We start from the raw sequence: 20,697 nt of genomic DNA, 5'->3' as shown, positions 1-20,697 counted from the left end.
GGGAGAATATGTCTTAAGAATATGAAGGCGCTCCATGCTGAACTAGCTTAGTAAAACCTAACACACCAAAGTACTTGGAACTCTGGCGGGCTATCATCATCTGTATAGCATTTAATTATGATATACAATTAATACGTGACATTTTATTTTTACAACAAAGATTTACTACCTGAGTACACTTACAAAATGTAATCAAGCATATTTTCCAGATTTTTAATTTGCAGAAAAAATAACTCTGAAAAAAAATCACATCCAACTGGAAGCAATAGTTCATTCTATTTCTTTGTGACTTTCAATTTCAAAGGCATTGAAATGTCCACTACTTATATATCTGCATGTCCTAATCTGTCAACCACAAATTAATTTAGCAAAGAGTTCCAAACGCTTTAGAAATCACCAGTCACTTTAGGTCTTTTAAGTCAAGTGATATTGAAGTTTGTTGAGCAAATGCCAGTATCATTTGTGCATAATTAAAAAAAATGAATGTGTGTTTCTCTCTCATAACTAAATAAAAGCCTTCTGGGCAGTGTTGTGTGTATAATGCCCTGAAACACCATGTATCTGCCAATTCAGAATAAATGGGATGCCTTAAATTTTTATCATGCATGAACTCTAAATGACTGGGGCAAATATTCATAACTAGAGATGACCTAGAAGACCTCACTGTAGGGCTGGGTGAGTCATCCAGGAAAATAATAAGTCCATCTGGATCACTGTTTCACTTGTCCCCATGAAGACTGTTCAGCTGCAGTTATGCACGGGGAAGGCAGGGCTATATCAAGACAATTACAGTAGATAGTTTTAAAAATGAATAGGACTGAAGTGGGTTCGTGTTGATATATATATATATATCTCCATCCTTTAGGCATATCTAGAGTATAGCATTACAGAAAGTAGACCAAATTATTAGGACCATTGCTGACTTTATTAAAGGACTGCTTTCTTCATTAAATGTTTCATCCCAAATTTGCTCTTAAAGGGACAGCTACAGAGAGACATTACAACAATCGCCCACATTTCATTCACATACACAGAGGAATAATGTGGATAAGCCTGCTCTCACATTCTTCAAGGGCGTGGTCTCTCATTTTCTGAAATCACTCTGACCTCCACAGCCTCTAACGGAAACCTATGGCGTGTTACCAAAGCTCCCTGGAAAGTAGGTTCATTTGCCTTAGGAGGGCCCACGAAGAGAAGATCATTTGTGGTGGCAGTCTGCAAAGCCCGAAAGAGAAGACTTGCTCCCCTCATCAGTGGCTATTTCCTTAGAAAAGGGCATCGCTATTTTGAGTGCTGGAAGCTAATGATAAGGGTGACATCAGAAGTATAGTTCCTTTCAATACCATCAGAGTGGTAACCATGGGGACATGACACTGTGGGACAGAGGTTCTCAACCTTCCTAATGCCACAATCCTTTAATACAATTCCTATGTTGTGGTGAGCCCCCAACCATAAAATCATTTTGATTGCTACTTCATCACTGTAATTTTGCTAATGCTATGAATTGGGCAACCCCTGTGAAATGGTCATTCGACCCCCAAAGGGGTCACGACCCTTAGGTTGAGAACTGCAGCAAGTATGGGAGAAAGAGCCAGCATGATGCTATAGAAAGACAGTGAAGGTCTGGTTCATGCCCTAGCCCTGACACTTATTAACTACCCAAATCTGGGAAACCCAGGAGCTAATTAATTAGTTCCTTCATAGCTCAGAGAAACATGGAGATGTTGTTTTATCACCTATAGTATAAATTCCATAGTATAAATGGAATAACAAATCCCAATGCAAGTTTATTAAAGGAATTCTGTCTTCTGTACAGGTTAATATGTACATCTGTAACTAACATTACACTCTAACGCAGCTGAACATTTCAATGTGGAGAACACTCACTGTGGGTAATGAATATGCATAATATGCCTATCTTCAGCATGGCGACACATCTGCCTTCAATGTAATCTGTTATGTTAGTCTTCATACATTGACTGTCTCTACAGAACTCACATCAGAATCACTTGAGGTTGGTTTTTAAATAGATTCTACTGACACTCACACGCATAGGTTCCTTCCCCACCCCATTGCTTCCTAATGATGCAGAATTTTCCATGACATCTGGTGTCTGTGTCAACAACCATTTATAGTCTATCAGCTGTAATGGGCAGCAACTGTTAGCAAGTTTTACTCTGCGTTTCCAAATGAACACAACGGCAACTTTGTGCTCGGAGAGTTCCTCACTATTGTCTCACTCAACGCACTGCCACTGAGTGGATCCCCACACCTCGAGACTTGACAGGACTACCCCAGTGCTGTCCGAGGCCGTAACCCTTTATGAGAGTAAAAAGCCTCTTCCTTCCCCTGTGGAGCAGCTGGTTGTTTCGAACTGCTGGCCGGCCCTGTAGTTAGCAGTCAGTAGGTAACCCACTACAGGACCAGGGCTCCACTACACCAGGATAGATGTCATAAAATTCCTGAGCACGGTGCTGGAGTGATTGTCGAGCTGCAAGAGACCTGAGCGATGAGAGCATCCAAACTGTTTCGTTTCTAAACACGGCAAGGGGTCCAAAACGATGCAGTAAGAGCTTGAAACTCATACCCTCCTTCAAAGATTGATGCGAGGAAACTTTTCAGATGACTGAAAAAAGGTCCAGGTTCAAATAGATATCCCATGCATTAAATCTTGCTTAGAAGAATGTGAGATGTTCAAAAAATGTAATACTCATATTTTGAATTTGTAAAATGGGGGTAGGCTGACTAATTAAATAGGGGCCAGATTAAGACACAGTTTTAGTGTTATTTCTTAAAAATCTCATACATGTGTCCTGAGGATTTCTGAATTAGCGCTGTTCTTTTTTTAAGAAACCACTTCAGCCGTGGCCAACTTCAGCATTAGTCATGCCTTATCAAAATTTATCTGGGCTCCAGTGTGATAATACCCAAGCCTCTGATTTTATTCTTACTCAAAGCAACCCAGTCCTGCACTGGGTCTTCCAGGCTGAAAATCTTTACAGAAGCAGACAACTTCATCTGTCTCCCTTGGACCAGCTGTTTGGTTTCAACAGCTGACCCGTGGTTAACCGACCAGAGTTCACCTGATGGCACCACCAGACTCGGTGTGATAACTAGTGAAATATCTACGGCTACACAGATCTTTTTAATGCTTCTTTCTTTATTTTATAAAAGCAGCAAAGTATTTCTTTTTTCCACATTATTTGATTATTATATTCCCCTTGGACATTATATTTTAAGAAATGAAAATTAGTTTGCCTCATTTTTCCCTCTCTTATAAAGTCTGTCTCTAATCTTTTCAACATTGAATATCAATTTTTTTTCACATATTCTTAAATTGTCTTCAATGAAGTAGACTGTGGGTCTCACGTCCACAGGTCTCTCCCTGTATATATTTTTTATTTTGCTCTTCTTCTTTTCATACCCGAACTTTAATTTTAACCCATTGGTTCAAAAACATCTGACACAAAGTTACACAGATTTTCCCCCTTATATCCATCTTATTTCCAATCTCCCTGAAATTAATGTTTTGGTAAAGCATTAAGTAAACGTGGCAAATGCATTTTATTCTTCTCTATGTCTTCAAGTCCCAAATGCTGTGGCCAATGCCACATTACTGAGTTTTTAAATAGGAAATATTTACTTCATCTATTGGTAAGATAATCTTGCATCTGTTCCACATTAATTATTCATTATACCTTGTTCCCTTTATTCCTAATAATACTGATTTTGTATAGCACTAGGAGGTCTGTGTACACAGGACTGGCTTAGTTTTTGAATGCACTGAGTAGCATCTTACCCAAGAATCCTTATTGCTTCTGGTAAAATTATGTGGTCTCTGTAAAGTTTCCAAGTCATCCAAATAAATGAATTGAGAAGAAATAATAAGTATGCAAACCCTGGCATTGAATTGCTTGGGCGCAAAGCAAATCTTAGTAGCTAAGTAATCTGAAATAAGTTATTTCACTGATTTTTGCTCATTCCCCTATTATGTAGCATAGCCCTTTTCTCATGAAGTTTTGTAAAGATTTGGTGTTACTTGGTCCGTGGTGCAGGGTAGGTAGTAACTGCCTGATAGAAGACAGAGATTACCATTTTGCATGTTTGGGGCTAACTTGGCATAGTGGCTCCTGCCCAAGGACTAGAGTCTTGAATCTAGTACTCTAACTATATTATCTGTGTTAGAGGCCCCAAAGGAGCCTCCATGGCATAGTGGGCTACACTTTGTGCTGCTAATCTAGCTTTAGCTTCTCCAAAGGAAAAAGATGGGGCAGCCACCTTCCATTTACAGCTTTGGAGATCCTGGGGGGAAGTTCTACTCCATCCTATAGGGTCACTGTGATTCACAATCACAAAAGTGGGTTTGGTTTTTGATATTTTAGAGGTCTTATACTTTTCCCCCCACATCTTCCTGGGTGATGTAGATCACTAGCCTGCCATTAACCACATGTCAAAGAGTTGTGGACCATGTTTTAACTGGGTATAGCCTGATGCACTTCATTTATGGGAATATACTGTCATCACAAACCTTTTCTTACTACTCATTGCTAGAGCATCCTCCAATTCTCTGTGTCTCAGTCTTATGATGACTTCCTGGAAATTTTCCACAAAGTGTATTCCACTGTCCAACGATGCCCAAAGAATGGCCATTATTCAAAGATGGACAGGTATCTTCATGCTAAATAGATATGCATTCTTTTTATTTCACTTGATATTAATCTCCTTAACATCTATTTTAACCTGTACTGCCTCATCTGTATGTTGTAAATGTACTTTTGGTTGATCCCCATTCATTCCTAGTTTCAGGAAATCCCCCTCAAGTAACAACATCTGCTGGTCCAGGATGAGCTTACAAACCAGCTGTCTACCACCCAGAGCTCACTGGTGCCTGTGCTCATCATGACAAAGATGCTGTGTTTTCTTCATTAATAGGACCATGAGCGAAACAATGTGCATTTGTATCAGACATAACTTAGTATAAGAATCTTGATTTGAGACCCAAGCTATCTGGCATAGGACGGTAAGGGCAACTCCTTGTTTAAGGTCTGGGGGCAGAAAATCGGAGCAGCGCTCCCCTTTGCATCTTCACCTACTTAACCAATGTAAATCTCTAGTCCCATGAATTCATCTATGCTCACTGGTAGCATCCATCAGACAGGGCACACATGGAAGATAAAAAAGACACTAAACAAAGTTAACACACTCCAAAACCACTACCATTGAGTTGATTCCAAATCACAGTGGCCCTGTAGGGCAGGGTCAAACTGCCCCATAGGTTTAGGAGGCTGCACATTTTTGCAGAGGACGGCTACACCTGTGTGCCAGGGAGCAGGCAGTGGGTCTGTTCAAACTGCTGACCTTTCTGTTAGCAGCTAAGCACTACCCCCTGCAGCACTACGCCTCCCTCAACACAGCAAAAGTGTGTCTGAATTGCTCCTAATGCACAAAAGTTTGGGGCATCTGTTGTAGTATGTTTATAAAATAGCTTATTAAAACAAACCCTGAGAACCACCAACTCAATAGAATACCACCAACGTTAGCAATTAGCAATTCAACAGAAATCTGATCATAAAAAGCTAGCTGAGGGGTGGTTTTCATTTAGGGGAATAATCTGTCTTCGGCCACAATCACAATATAGAAAAGAGAGCGGAAGAATGTTCCCCTCTGGACAGGACTGTGATGAGGGATGCCGCGGCTATTTCTTTGAGTGTTGTGCCTCCCTGGAAATCACCAGCCGGGGATTTTAATTATTGACTTCTCTTTAGCTCACATGTCAGAAAATAATTTTTCCTTGGCACTCTATGTTCTAGGCCCACTGCCACCTCTCATTCAAGTTCCAGTCTTTGAAAAGTTCAGTGGAATCTGGACACTTACAGAAGTCCAGTTTCATGACCCCAACAGAGTACATTTCAAACGTGAGGGAAGAGAAGGGAGATTTCTCAGCTTCGGCCTTTACAGTGAGCTTACAGCTATTTAATGTGGAGTGAACGGCTTCAGACTATAGTGATAAAGCAGCACGCATGCTGTGCCTGCGCACACATGTTCACTTCGAAAGGAGTGCAGGCGTGTGGGTGCTGAGAAGCCAAAGACAAAGGGTCCCGCCTGCAGTGGGCTACCAAGCAGTTTTTGAGGTGATCACCACAGACAGGAGTTTCCAAAGGAATACATCGCTTTCCCTTTATTCTGAAGGGGAAATGTGTTATTAGCTGATAGACACAGTCTTCTCTTGGCTGACCAAGAGAAAATGCCTTCAAACCCACCTTTGCCTTTGATACTAGACGCTCTCAGAATCAGAATGGAGTCAAAGAGAGATTCCAGAAAAGTAAAGCAATGCCTTGTTAACAAATTATATCATCAGGCAAATCACTGTGAATCTTCATGGAGATAATACTACTCTAAAACACAAGGAGCCCTGGTGGGGCAATGGGTGGCTAAGCACTTAGCTGTGAATCCAAAGCCTGGCAGTTCGAATCCACCACGGGATGAACATAGGACCGTCTGCTTTCCCTTTGGGGCCGTTCTACTTGGTGCCCAGGATCACTAGGAGTCAGAATTCAATTGAAGACATGAGTTCATTTAAAAATATCTCAGAGTGGAAACAATAGATTTTCAATTTTGTACAACTCTAGAAATGTTTGCGCGCTAGATCCTCCTACTGAACGCCTACAGTTGTTGTTGCTTTTATTCGTTGCCACCAACGTGTGTGGAGAACTGCCTAAGCCTCTATGTTTTCCCGGCTGTGACCTTTCAGAATCACAGGCCTGAAAGGTCTCTGGGTCAGATTCAACCGCCAACATTTTGACTAATAGCTGAACTCATAGCAATTTGTGCCACACTAAGCAGTTCATGGTAATTTGTTTAATTTGTAATTTTAACAAGTGCACTGGTGTCTTGGCTTCCATCAATAGACATAAGAAAAGAGCCAAGGCACCTCAGTGTCCTCAGAATTCCTCAGACGACTTTTAAAGTCAAGGGCCATGAAGGGGGTGTTATAGAGGCAGGGACCTGGGCTTCCAGTCGTCACTAACAGCTGTCTCCTGACCTACTCTGCAGTTTTGACAAACATTTACACCAAATTAAGTTTGCACTGTATGGGTGCAAACTCACTTGTAATCCCACTAACCGACAAATTAAATATGTCCACTCTCAGGAGGAAGTAAATAGCAACCTATTTAACACTAATGTTGGAAAATTGCTTCTCTCCGGATTAAATGCAATTTATGCGAGTCTCAAATGTACACTAGATGGAAAAGATCCAAACAAAACCAGATCTTGGGAAGGGAAAGTGTTTTCTTCACATGTGGGACGGAGTCCACACAACTTATTGCTCATAGTTTTGCCTTTGCAAGCATAATTGCAGCTGAACAGTCACGGGGAACTGCGGGGCGGCTTATCTTCTGCACAGCGTCACTCACCTTCAGGTCCCGATGGACTACGCCCATCTGATGGCAGTGGAGCACAGCCTCCAGGATCTGCTGAATGCAATGACTGCATGCAAACACCGGGGGGCGCGTGTTAGTTCCAAGCTGACACTCACTGTCTGTACACCCGCAGAGAGACCGGGCCAGGGTGCAAAACCAGCACAACTGGGGACGCTCCTACCACCTCCAGGAATGCACACATAGTGCTCAAGCCGAGTCACCACGGCCTCGGTGCAATCAAGGTCTTGCCAGATGGGTGCCAGAATCTGGCCTCTACTTGTTCCAGGAAAACCCAATGTGAAAGTATCGCACTTCATTTGGATTTCCTGATGATACATTCTTGGGAAACGGATTGGAACACAAAATATTGTAGTGTGTTTTTTGCTTTTTTGGTTGCGGTTCTCCAGCCATCGCCCCGCCCCCAGCCAATCACGAAGCCGCACTTGTCATGTCTTTGGTGCGGTTCCACACGCTGTCACATTAGCAGCCAAAGCACCGTTAAGGTTAATTTAGGATACGTAATGAAATTTTGATAAATCATTAACTTCGTGCGCTTTAATTTGGCTGGCAATTATGATCTCCTGCCTGAGGTGTCATCGGGCTCAAATGGAGCAATGTGTAACCAGTTGTTCTGCTACAGCAAACCCACGGTCTCAGAACAGAAGTGGTGTTTAGATCTACAGGCGGACACACATCACAGGCCACGTTTGTCTTGAGGCAAAAATGCTGGATCCCCCGGGGAAGCCCGCTCCCAGACCGCCTGCGCGATTGATGGCTTGGAGCGTCCACTCGGTGTGCTCTTGGGGTGCCCTGCTTTTTTGCTGTGATGTATGTGTAGCCTGTAGAGGAGCAAACCGAACAAGGCATCATGCATTATCATCTCTCCATTTAGTTGTTTATGGAAGAGCTGAAAAAGCCACCCTCTGCCCTTTCCGCGGCAAAAGCCACACAAAACAGCACGCCTTTGATTGGGATGTGTGGACTCCAGATACTGACCTTCAGGTCCCTGTGAACTATGCCATTTAGGTGGCAATGACTGACACTTTCTAGAATCTGCTGTATACAATGACTGCAAGATACAAGGGCAGAATGGAAGGGAGAACATTTTAAAGGCACATCATCACATTGGATACAAAATAAAATGAGAGCTCCAAACAAAACGAATGAACAAAAATCATACCGTCCACACAATGTTATCTTTACACTGGAACTCCCTGGTGCGGGGTAAAGCTAATTCTGGTTCTAACAAAAATGACACCGATCACAGAACTTGTGACATGTTCAGATAAAACAATTTGAGCTGTGTCTTCCCATGCTGGGTCTAATAGTTAAATTGTATGTGGAGAGAAGTTAAAATTTCCACACGCATAGAGAAAAACTGACAAGTAATTCCCATAATCATCTGAAAAGATGTCCTTGGAGAGGTGAGCATCACCAGTGGTTCTTATACACATCTAAATTGTTTAAAATCTGAGGTCACAATGAAACATAGGCGTTGAAACAAGAGGGTAAATAAAACACAGATGAAGTGGCAGGTGAGACCAGAATTAAAAATAAAAAATGGAGGGACACATTTACCATTTTGACTTAGAAGTGGTGCTTCTTAAATAATACATTAAAGTAAGTCCCCAAGAATAGAGAGAGAGCGTCAAGGGAACCCATGGCATAAAACACGCCCCACTTCAGTACAGAGATACTCTCTTGAAGGGTTCGGAATCTTCTAATAAACGACATTTTCAAATTTTCAGGCGCACCAGTGATGGTTAAACACAATCCAATCTATTTCAAATGAGGAAAATCTTTGCCTACTACTGTGCCTAAAAACGTCACACAAACTATTTTTACGAAAGTCTCCCTGACGTCCAAAAGACTGCTAATTAAATTAGAGCAGAGAGGCTGCGGACGGACCCCTCTACGGTCCCATGCGCTGTCATTGGACACACAATAATGTAGAACTGATGAATTTTATACAAATTCACTGTGCACTTCAAATGCAGGCATGCACACAAATACAGTCATTTGCTTAACAATTTGGCAAGCATTTTAATACGGACATTTCCGATAATTGAAGGCACAAAGTAATACTCCTCCAAAGAAAATTCCTAAACTTAAAAAGGAATTGGGTTTATGACCATGTCCATGTCCAAACAGTGACAGGGAGCCTTTCCAGCTAAACTCTTTTCACTGTACCACTAGCCAGCTGCACGCTGGCTGCTTCTGACTGAATGCTTATTTGAGTGTTAGCAATTGTTTTTTAAAATCCCATTACTCTTTGTCTTCCACAATGGTGTTTATTTTGGATGACTGTTTAGCGATAGTTCTCTTTCTCATCTGTAACCAAGGGACTAAGTTACTGAGCCAACAAATAACAAACAAAAATAAAAGAAGCAAGCAATAATTAATTCATCTTCCACAAACTGCTGTTTTTTTAAAAAAAATATTAGTGGGCAAGGATTCAATTCTTCTTGAGAATTAGGAAGAAAAATGGCATTAAGAAACTATCTGAGGAATATCCTCTCTGTGCTTGCAGTTGGGAAAAGAATGTATCATCTTGTTTTTGAGCAGAACCTATCCTAAAATGTGTCCTCTGATTCGTTTCCATACATGTTATAAGAATGCATACTAAGAGGAACACCCCATAAAGTCTCTCTCGTAGGGCTCTCTAATTGTGAGAACTGTCTGTTTTCATTCCAGCCCATTTTCTTCAACCGCCACGATGGTCTGTTTGTTGTTACTTTGAAAGGTAAAATAACAGTCACAGTTCCCTGACTTCTCTTATTTCCTGGATCAAAAAATATCACTGCCACCTGATAAGCAGCTACTTCCAATGGTGTTCTGAAATGCCTTTTCTGAGGCCTAATGTTTTGAGGACTTTGGGGTGAACGGAACAAGTGAGGGATCATTATCATCCTGTGAGTACAAGGGAGCGTTTTATTTGACACTGGTGGTAAAAATCCCATGACAAATTAAAGTAGTCATGTACAAGTAGCTCATAGAATGCCGTAAACAATGGCATTAAACCCAAGAAATAAATTAGAAGTAGGGAAGTATGCCATTGGATCGATGAAAGCATGATTGGTTCGGGGTGGGGGGGCTCCCTGTCAGTTGGATATTTGCTGAGGAACAGACAACAGTGTGGATGGACAAAGCCCCTGGGCGCTCTGGAAGCACTGCAAAATGAAGGCAGACCATCCTGGTGAATTTTCCTCACATTTCATTCACATCGGAGCCAATCAAGCACAACCAGAGAAGCAGATTTTTCACAGTCAAATACAGACTATTTGGAGACCCTGGGTCATGCAAATGGCTTACTTTCTGGGTCATTAACCCAAAGTCTCTGTCTGAATCCACACAGAGACAGGACTGAGAAAGTTGTAGGGACCCAAGGCTTCAGTCATTGACATCAGCCGGTGTGTAACTACTGCACCATCAGGATCTCTGTTTTAAGTATCACATTCCCAAACATTACTTTTCTGTAGTCTTAATACGTTCTAATTTAAATGGGATGTTAGCCTGATTCTACTCTGAAACACATGACGAGATGAACCCAACAACTTGTTCGCTACCTTTTTAATAGAACATATATAAGGACTGCTGACGGAAATTAGAATCACAGTCTCAATGATATGAGCAAATGCCTTTATGCAGCACTGCTGTTGATTCTCATTCATAGGACAGAGTAAAACTTCCCCATCATGTTTCTGAGACAGGAAACCTTCATGGAAATCCACAGCCATATATTTCTCCCATGGAGCCAGATGGGTTGCAACTGCCAGCCTCTCAGTTAGCAACTGAGTGCTTGAAACAGCAGGGCTTCTGGGTGTATTACTCCATTCAAAAGCATTCCCTTGGGGTGGCCTTAGGTAGTTCCAACTCAGACAAAATGCTAGCCTGCTTAAACTTCTGCAATGTTTTTGCCAATAAAAAACTGGTGGTAAATTACTATAACGTGGCCTTCCAAGACGCATGGATAAATACTTTCCAAGTCAGAGTTCCAAGAGTTTTAACGAAATTTCCAAAGTGTTAAACAATTCATCATCATGCTTTAGGGAGACCACTGTGGCTGTTTCAGCCATATCCCTTTATGGCCTCTGACTCGCAAGACCACCAGTGTACAAGGAAGCGTTCTGTAAGGATGGAAACTTTCTCTATGTGCCCTGCCCAGATGGTAGCCAGCAGCCACTCAGGCTAATCACCACTGGAAATGTGCCCAGTTCAACAGGGTAAATTAATTCTTAATTTCTTTCATCGAAATTTAAATTGCCACACACAACTAGGGCTAGGGACCTTTGGTTTCTGGCTAAAAATTATATATATAGATATTTTTTAGCAGTTCTTTGTAAGGTTCCTTGTTCCCCTTCACTTCTTATAAAAAGATGAAAATGCTAAATATTAAATAAAAATAAAATTTAGACCATGTTTACAGATTTTCCTTCATCCCTCCCAAAAGAATCCTGAAGATCCTCCCAGGTGGTGGGGGGTGGCTGCGGGGGGAATACCAATTAAAATCGACTGCTCATGAAGAGAAGTCCGAGACAGTATAATGGGATCCTTATAACACTACAATGGCATAATTCACTTGGAAAAAAGGACAACGACTAAGTGCCACCCAGATGTTGAGTCTCGGACCTTGTCCAGGGCAAGTCACTTACCTGGCATCGGCTTCACTGTAATATTCTCTTGCCACTATGTCTTCAAACAGTTCACCTCCAGTGACTCTGTAAAGATAAATATGGTTTCCACATTAAAAAAAAGGAAATATGATGTCCTTAGGTTTGCCCAGCTGGTTTAGTGGTTACACGTTGGGCTGCAATCCACGTGGTTGGAAGTTCGAAGCCACCAGCAGCTCCGAGAGAGAAAGACTGGGCTTTCTATCACCACAAACAGGTACAGTCTGGGAAACCCACTGGGGGTCACAATGAGTTAGCATCGACTCGATGGCAGCGAGGCTGGTGATTGCCATGGAGTAGAACTCCTCCAGAGGGTTTTCAAGATGGCCACACCTGTCCTCGGACACGCCTCGGGGTGGCTTGGAACTGCCCATCCTTTGCTAACTAACCAAGGGTTAAGCCACTTGTATCACCCAGAGAGCAGTGTTCCAAAATAATTTTTGTTCTGATTAAATTCATTAAAAATTATTATCAGAACATAAGGTATTAACATACCATGAGACTTACAGGTTTCATAATAATCTAACCTGTGCTAGTCTATCTTTTCTATTTCTTTTGTATCATTAGGTGCTAAAGACATAATTTTCTATATGTCATAACTATAGTAAATAATCTCTCTTACAGTTTCTATGAAAGTCTTCATTTCAATTCTCCAAATACCATTTGGGAGAAACACAATGTGTGGAGGAATTTGGAAGCACTTTCTGACCCAAGAGAGGAGGCGATCCTTCTGAGAGCCACTGAGTATGAGTTTGTGGGCTCTATCTCTCTGGAAGGGTCACCTTCTAAATTTCCCTGAAAATGTAACATAAGCTAGAAGTGGTTCTGGAAAATAGCCATCACTTTTGTACTGTGGCCTCAATTTCCCGTATGTGCCTTCCTTTGTCAGTGGTTGAAGAGCTTGGCTCGGTGGTAATATCCTTCGCTCCTGGGGCAGGGCCCTGTCCAGCTGCTTTCTTTAATGGAGACTATCCCACAATGCAGCAACGCATCTGTTAACCTGGGATGCCCGTTCAAACCCCGAGGTTTCAGATTCTCTGAAGAGGGAATTGGAGTAATCTTTAGAAGTTATTTCTTCTCCTGGTATAAAAAGCGGATGGCTCTTGTGCTAGAATTCCTTAACCTGTGATTTTTCTGGTTCAGGATTAAAATATACAAAGAAATAAATAAGAAACTGGGCTTTGTGTTTGTTTGCTTTTTAAGTTTCAAAGTAATATAGTTTTGGAGTAAGGAGGCTCTGCTTCTCCTGCTCCTTGTCTCTTCAGCGACTGCTCCCTGGCTCCTTGGTCTCTCAGCTCTTTGGCTCTCAGACCTTTTGACCAACCTGGCATCTGCCCTATGTAGGCAAAAGTTACAAAGCTCTTTCGCTTTATTGCTAAGTGGCCAAATGTGCACTATTTTCCCCAGTAAGCCTTAGCCTGAAGGTGCACAACTCCCTTATTCTATGGGTGGGGAAGCTTAACTCCTTCCAACAAGTGCCTGCAGGTACCCCCATGATACCAGTTTCCATGGGTCTGTTTTATGCTGGTATCCTGTTTCTGCTGCCTTCATATTCTAATATGACTTCTTGCCTTGCTTCCTTCTGAGCCTTTGCCACCTGTCCTTTCATGGACCACCTCTGCTCATTATTCATTTAGGATGCATTCTTCTGGGTATGGCTCCGCCCACTCAGCATAACACTTTTTTGGTTTTAGCCACACTGTGGCATGTATCCATCATTTTTTCTGTGAATTCATTCAGCCGCTGCAGAAGGTCAATGGTTCAAATCCACCAGCTACTCTCAGGGGGGAAAGCACTGGTAATCGGTGTCAATAAGGAAAACTCCCTGGGGAAGTTGTATTCTGTCCTATGTAGCTGTACTGATTTGATGGAGCACAGCAACAATTCTATCTCATGAGTATACCGTGGTTTGTTCAGCCCAATATTGACCTGTGGAGGACACGTAGGTGAATTTCTTAAAGGGTTCATAGGTACAGAATATTAAAAGTCAGGAGTCACAAATTCTGGACATTTTCAAAGAACTATACTAGCTATTAAACAAATTTAAGGAGTATAGAGTTTCAGGTTGCGTATTAGACTCTAGCAATTCTCCATCTAATAATTTAAAGACATTCATATGTAAATGAAAAATGACATATGGTAAATATCTAGAGTGAAAATAAAGTGGAGTTCTAATAAAACATACCACCTTAAAAGAGATACTATTGAATTTGCCAACTTTAACACATTTTGATTCTCATATTACTGCTTAGGAGAACACAAAATTAAGTGGTATTTATTAGAGCGTCTTTGAAAAATTTTATTGTGCTACCAGACAATTCAGACAAAACCACAAATTAAATCAGTCTCATGAATAAAACTGATACATTAGTTAATTACATAATTAAAGACTGTGAATAAATTGGTGTCAGAGTTCTGTTATGATATCAAGCATATCAATTTCAGGTTTGAAAACTTGATTACTACTTATAAATATCTAGAACATTGAGTCTCACTGGCAAAAACAATTCTCAGACCATGAAAATATGATGTCCATGTTTCAAAAAGATGAAGACTTTTGTTATTATTTACAAGGGTATTTATTCATACTCTATAACCCTGCATAATTATTTATTTTTGTTTGTAGACTGCATATGTATATCCTTTCAGAAAAGAATGAAGATAATATCAATGTGAACAAACTGAAAATGTTAATGAAGAACATAGCTTTGGCGACAAAGCTAAGAAGGCTTGGTGCGGTAACAGCTGCTCAGCAGTGGCCTGCCAACAAAACGTTGGGAGCATGGGCCCACTCAGCAGCTCTTTAGATGAGAGACTCTGCCATCAGCTTCTGTAAAGACTGCAGGAAGCACAAGCAAATGTGGTGAGGAAAGCGGATGGTGCCTGGCTATTAAAAGACATAGCATCTCAGGTATTAAAGGCTCATAGTTAAACAAGGGGCCATCTACCAGGGAAGAAACAAAGCCCACACAGAAGCAGCATGCCAGCCTGTGTAATCATGAGGTATCAATGGAGTAGCTTTCAGAAGGTCAAGAATAAGCAACTGAATCAATATGTGGGCATGTGGATGTAGTGGAGACCCCAAACCCACCTGTAAGATACTTGAAGGGCCACAAGGAAGGGATAACATATCCAGGATATGGTTTAGCACTTAGCTATAATAGTTATAAACACATAACTATTTTCTAGTCCTGTAATGTTTCCTCCCCCTGCTATTATGATTTCAGTTCTACCAGATTAACCTTGTTAGACTTGTGTATTATCATTGGTCAAATTAAGATAGTTTGATGCATGAAAGTCAACATAAATAACCCCCCCCCCCAAAAAAAAAGCAGTTGCAGTAAGTTTGCTGAGAATACAGGTGGGGAGGGGAGAACTGATAGCAGCGATGACTGCACAGCCCCACTCTATTGAGTGAATAACAGAACTGTAGACTTGTATGTGAGTGTTATATTAGATAGTGGAAGACATGGCAACTATGTATGTATATAATAATAATGATAACAACTGAGGTTCAGGCTGAGGTGGGGGTGCAGAGAGGGTATAAAGAGGAGCAGCTATCAAGGAGGTCAAGAAGAAGGATAATGTTTTGAAACTGATTGTGGTAACAGGTGTAAAATACTGCTTGATGTGACTGAACTAAGTGCTCCCAAATAAATGATTTTTAAAAAGACAGAGATCACAGGCTGTTCTCTTTTGTCCTGAGAAGTCTCAATGTGCCGCCATGAACTCAGGGGCACCCAACAATACCAGGCTAAGAGTCAGGACAAGATTAGGCTTAAGAAGATATCGTTCCACCTTAGCTCAGTGACAATGGTGGGGGAACCCAGGAAACAGTCCCATGTGGTCCAGTAGATATTGACTCATAGAGACCTTAAAGGACATAGTAAAATTGCCCCCACAGGGTTTCCCAAAAGGCAAATCCTTTTAATTTATTTATTTCATTTTAATAAATCATTTTATTGTGCACAAATATTCCCCAAGGTGTGTGTCACATGTCTAGCCCTCGCACTGTTCTCGGCGTGGTACAGCAGGCAACACAAGGACCCGGCGCGGCAGGAGCCAGTGCTCCTTCCATTCTACAGATGAAGAAACGGAAACAAGCGGAATTAAGAAGTTTTCCCAAGAGCAAAGCTCAAGAAATTTTTGAAACGAGTTCTGTTTCTCTTTTCTGTACTGATCGAATAGCTTGCTCCTTGACACAACACGGAGAGCGGACACAGGGCAAGTCAAGGGTCTTTAGACCGCCATGAAGAAGGCTGGGAGGAGTACTGACATCAGTTAAATTCCACCAGTCAGATTAAGGAAAAGCATTAGACGGCCGGCTGGCCAGGGCAGAGGAAGCAGTCATGGTCAGAGGGAAGCTGATGGAAGGCGATCCCACAGAGCAGCACTGGCTGTTTTCTGCAGAAGAGTCCTTCGTTGGGAGCCCACTGCTCCACAGCAAGATGGTCAGGATCAGGCTCTGCTCTCTAAGTGTCAGTAGCCTCCTTTGTCGGGCAGCAACCTGCGTGTCAATTCCAACCATTCCCTGTCATTCTGAGAGTCCCCGTAGGGGGTCCTGACGAGAAATACAAAACTACATGAACAAAATCTACGGAGACACAAGTGAAACCTTAGGTCTCGTTACCATCGTGTTGAAAATATAAAGCAAATCAATCAAACCACTGGTGTCAGCATGTGTGATGAAACACATATCTTCAACACTTCGCTGAGTGCCCTGAGTGCACCCCCCAGGAAGAAAAGAATAAAATTTTGATGAGTGAATAATGATTACATAATTAAATGCGTGAATAAATCATAATCACCAGCTCATAATTTTATGGTTTGACCTGAAATGAAGCTAGAATCTCAGAGCAAAGAGGCCTAACTACTTTTCAGAGTATTTGTCAGCCTGTAACAAAATCCTGCTGATTTCATCACCCTAATGAATTTTGAATCAAGACTTCCTTCTATCTCCACCACAGTGCCGCCCGCCGGCCCAAGCCATTGCTGTCGGTCACTTGCAAGACTGCAGCAGTTTCATGTCTTGGCTGTGCAGCCACCAGCTTGAAACATACATCAGATTGTATCCCCCGCCTGCATGTATCCTTCCTCAGCTTTTCCCAGAAAAGCCCTGTTCACTGCTTTCCTGAGAAAAATTCTTACATGAGTGTCATGGGTTGAATTGTGTCCCCTAAAATATGTATCCACTTTCTTCTGGGTGGTTTGGCAGTTCTAGGTCAAGCAGTTGTTTAAGTGGATCGTTTGCTTGGTTTTCATGTTTTCTTTCAGGCAGCAGAGCCAGATGAGGAACGGAGTACATTAACCATCCTGGTCTGACATTGGGCAACATGTCTGAGGTCTGGTGGGGGTCAGGATTTCTCTGTACTGCATTTCATGCGTTCATCAAAGACAAAGAAAACACCAGCATTTCTCACTACTCAGGGCCTCCACAGAGGAGTTCTGCCATGTATGCTCTATACAAATACACACAAGGTGAGGGGAGTTTTGTAATTCAGCCCTTATTCCACACCCTAAACCCAGTGCCTTCATCCTTTTTCTCCTAACTACCAAATAGTGGCTTTACCAGATTGGACAGACTTCCGAAGAACTCACTTCTGATCATTCCCCACAATCCCCCAGGCACTCACTGTAACAGCCTGGGTCTCACGCTAGGAAAATCAAATTGGAAAGCTAACGGTCTTTTTGTAGCAAATGTGAGGTATGAGCCATTTCAGAGTCTTTTGGAAATATTAAGATTGAATCTAGCAGTGTGAAAACTTCAGAGATCAGCAGAATGCTCGCCTCTCCTGTGTCTTTTCAGGGCATTTATCTTATTTGATTGCAATTGGACCTCATAATATCTATGCATCTATAAACAAACAAACAAACAAATCCCCCAATCAACAGATATTAATAACTATGGACTATAATCCATCCAGGAAGAGTGGAAGAGTGTCCTGTTGGGGCACTGGGCTTCCCCTGTATACATCAACTCTGATTCCTTGGCTTTCCCATCTCTGAGTCATGGGGCTCCAGTTCCTGGAACTACAGTCAGCCCAGATCCAAATATGTAAGACATCCTCTGGGCGGTGGATGAAGAGAATGCTTACAGTTAGAATAGAGTGGGGATACAAAAGTCTCCACTTGTAGAAGTGAGACACAGGCACAAATAATCCTTCAACACACTTCATGTCAGCATACCACACACAGGCAAAAGAGAACTACATGTAAATCTAACTTTTCCAGTAACAACTTAACTTCATGCTTCAAATACCAAGCTCTGTGAGTGTCTGCATTACGGTTTGAAAAGGAGTCTGATGTATTTATAGCTAATGGTCTTTAATGCTGAGATAACTGATCCATATCTTAGATATATTTCCTAACAGTTTACTATTATTACATTGAATATAAATGCATATAAACTCCAAGGCCCCGCCTCACTTATAAAATAGAAGGAATGGTAATTTCAGCAGGTGAAATGGAAATTCCTTATTTACATAAAACATCTCAACAAGATACTGATACTCTTACTTGAAGGTCCATTAACACCAAAACAGCAAACTCACTGTCATCCACTGGGCAGAACTGCCCTGTGGGTTTCCACCACTGTAAATCTTCACAGGAGTACAAAGCTTCATCTTTCTCCGGAGGAGTGGCTGGAGGTTTCAAACTTCTGACCTTGAGGCTAGCAGTCCAAGGAGTACTCACTCCACCACCAAGGTTACTCAGCCATTAAAGGCGGGCGGGTGTGTGTGAGGCAATAATCGTTGTCTATATATTTAAATAGAGAGATATGCTGATGAATATTTCACAACATATTTGTAAACAATGGAAAGTTTGCCTAACTAGAAGTGTTTGGGATGCTAAGGAAGTTATCAGATCTGATAACTGAAATTTGGAATTCAGTAAATCTATCTTCTCACCCCAGAGGTTGCTAAATAAAAGATAAAATCTCCAAACATATTCCATCTCTTCTCATTAAAAACACAAAAAAGAATTTTAATACAACATGAACATAATTACGTTTAACCTGTTTGTAAGTTAAAATTATTGCCATTTAAAAATTTTTAATCAAAGTAGTATCATATTTTTGATCTGAGTTTGGTATTTATTATTCGAGCAATCCTTGGGGAAAGTTAGAATAATTTTTTCCCAATAGCTTTCATTAGCATCCTTATAGATGCTATTAGCAAATCATAAAAATTTCTTAATTATGTATCTTTTTTAAAAATGTGTACTGTAATAGCAAAGTTCTGCTGAAACATCTGGTACTGAGTCATCCTATAAACGTAGGTTTTCACTGGTGACTGAAAGGCAACTAACTGCCTTTGAAAATATCCATACAGCTCTGTTTAACTTAACAAATCAATCGTAACAAAAGTTTACAGTTACCTCAGTAATTCATCTAAAATGTAGTTTAGTCACTAGTGGAATGGGCCCACATGGTAATCACAAAAGATAAAGTCCATGTTATGAAAGCAGCAAAGCTACTGTGAAGGATAGGTTAATTTATATCCCTAACGTTGACACGCTAGCCCGTTCCTGATGAACAAAACTCCAGAAAAAAATCCTGAAGGGGAGGAAACAGAGGAGTGGGGCTAGTGGATCGAGGGTACAGTCCCACGAGACACTGGACTTTCCATGTCTCAGACACTGTAGATTTTTCTTATTCTGGGAAGGCAAGTGGAGCTTATACCCTACGGGTAAGTGCTGTCACTGCTGTGGGGGCCTGCAAGTCAGTTCTGACTCAAGCACTCCGAGTGAGCCGGCGTTCAGCAGAAGGAAACACTCCCCAGTTCTACACTGTGGGTGTGCAGATGTTAAGATCATCATACTTCAGTGTCATTTCTACACTCATATATATGAACAAGCTATATTGCTACTCTGTGTAAAATGTGTTTGTGCCAGGAAAGAATGGGATTAGATGTAAGATCTTTTATCAAGCATTTGGTTTAAGAGAGCAAACAGAAACATAAATACAAATGTATGTTCCAGTAAAGCGTGCTTAAACTAAAGCATAGGTATAGCTTTAAAGCCAGACTCTTTAAGACTTGGCAAATCTTAGACTAGGGAATTTATAGTAATTTATAGTAAGCTGTGCCCTTTCAAACGGGTGGGGGCGGAGGTGGGTGGGAGGAGGGAATCACCCAACACTCACTTTTTTTGGGGGGGGGTTGATAAAAGGCAGAGAAAATAGCACTAATATGACATATGCAACTCCGTAACGGTTCACAGATGAATAAAGAGTGGCATCCATCCTGAAGCATTAAGCCAATCATTGCCCAAGGCCATTAAGTTAGATGTCTTTCCACACCTTGTCAATTATTGCAAATCAAGATGAAATCATGCTATTTCATATGCTTCATAGACAGTTTCTAAAAACTACGATACAGGCTCAGTAAATTATGCTACTTGAATACAGAATGTATAAACACAGAAGGAATAATACATTCCTTGTGGAGTAAGGGTAACCTATGCTGAGTTTACATAACTAAGGAAGAAATAGACAGGTAGCAGTTGGTAGGAAGAATGGGGGAGTACACCTAGTCAGGAAAGTTTTTGTTGTTTTGTTTTATTTTACTGTTTTGTTTTGTCTTTTTTGGTGTGTGTGTTTATTATTG

General features: G+C 41.4%; 1 protein-coding gene across 4 annotated transcripts in view; it reads right to left on the bottom strand.

Annotated features, from left to right (window-relative positions):
- CAMK2D (calcium/calmodulin dependent protein kinase II delta) overlaps nucleotides 1-20,697 on the bottom strand; it is a 305,138-nt gene that overhangs the window by 91,603 nt on the left and 192,838 nt on the right. For all 4 annotated transcript variants that reach the window (XM_075543891.1, XM_075543888.1, XM_075543890.1 and 1 more), the window contains exons 5-6: nucleotides 12,074-12,139; nucleotides 8,418-8,490 (exon numbers count right to left, since the gene is read on the bottom strand). In XM_075543891.1, coding sequence (XP_075400006.1) covers nucleotides 8,418-8,490; nucleotides 12,074-12,139 — 139 coding nt within the window. The remainder of the gene's footprint in view (nucleotides 1-8,417; nucleotides 8,491-12,073; nucleotides 12,140-20,697) is intronic.

The sequence above is a fragment of the Tenrec ecaudatus genome, chromosome 3 (assembly GCF_050624435.1).
Source record: "Tenrec ecaudatus isolate mTenEca1 chromosome 3, mTenEca1.hap1, whole genome shotgun sequence".
In the NCBI taxonomy this organism is placed as follows: domain Eukaryota; kingdom Metazoa; phylum Chordata; class Mammalia; order Afrosoricida; family Tenrecidae; genus Tenrec; species Tenrec ecaudatus.
This window is presented reverse-complemented; position numbering and strand designations above follow the sequence as displayed.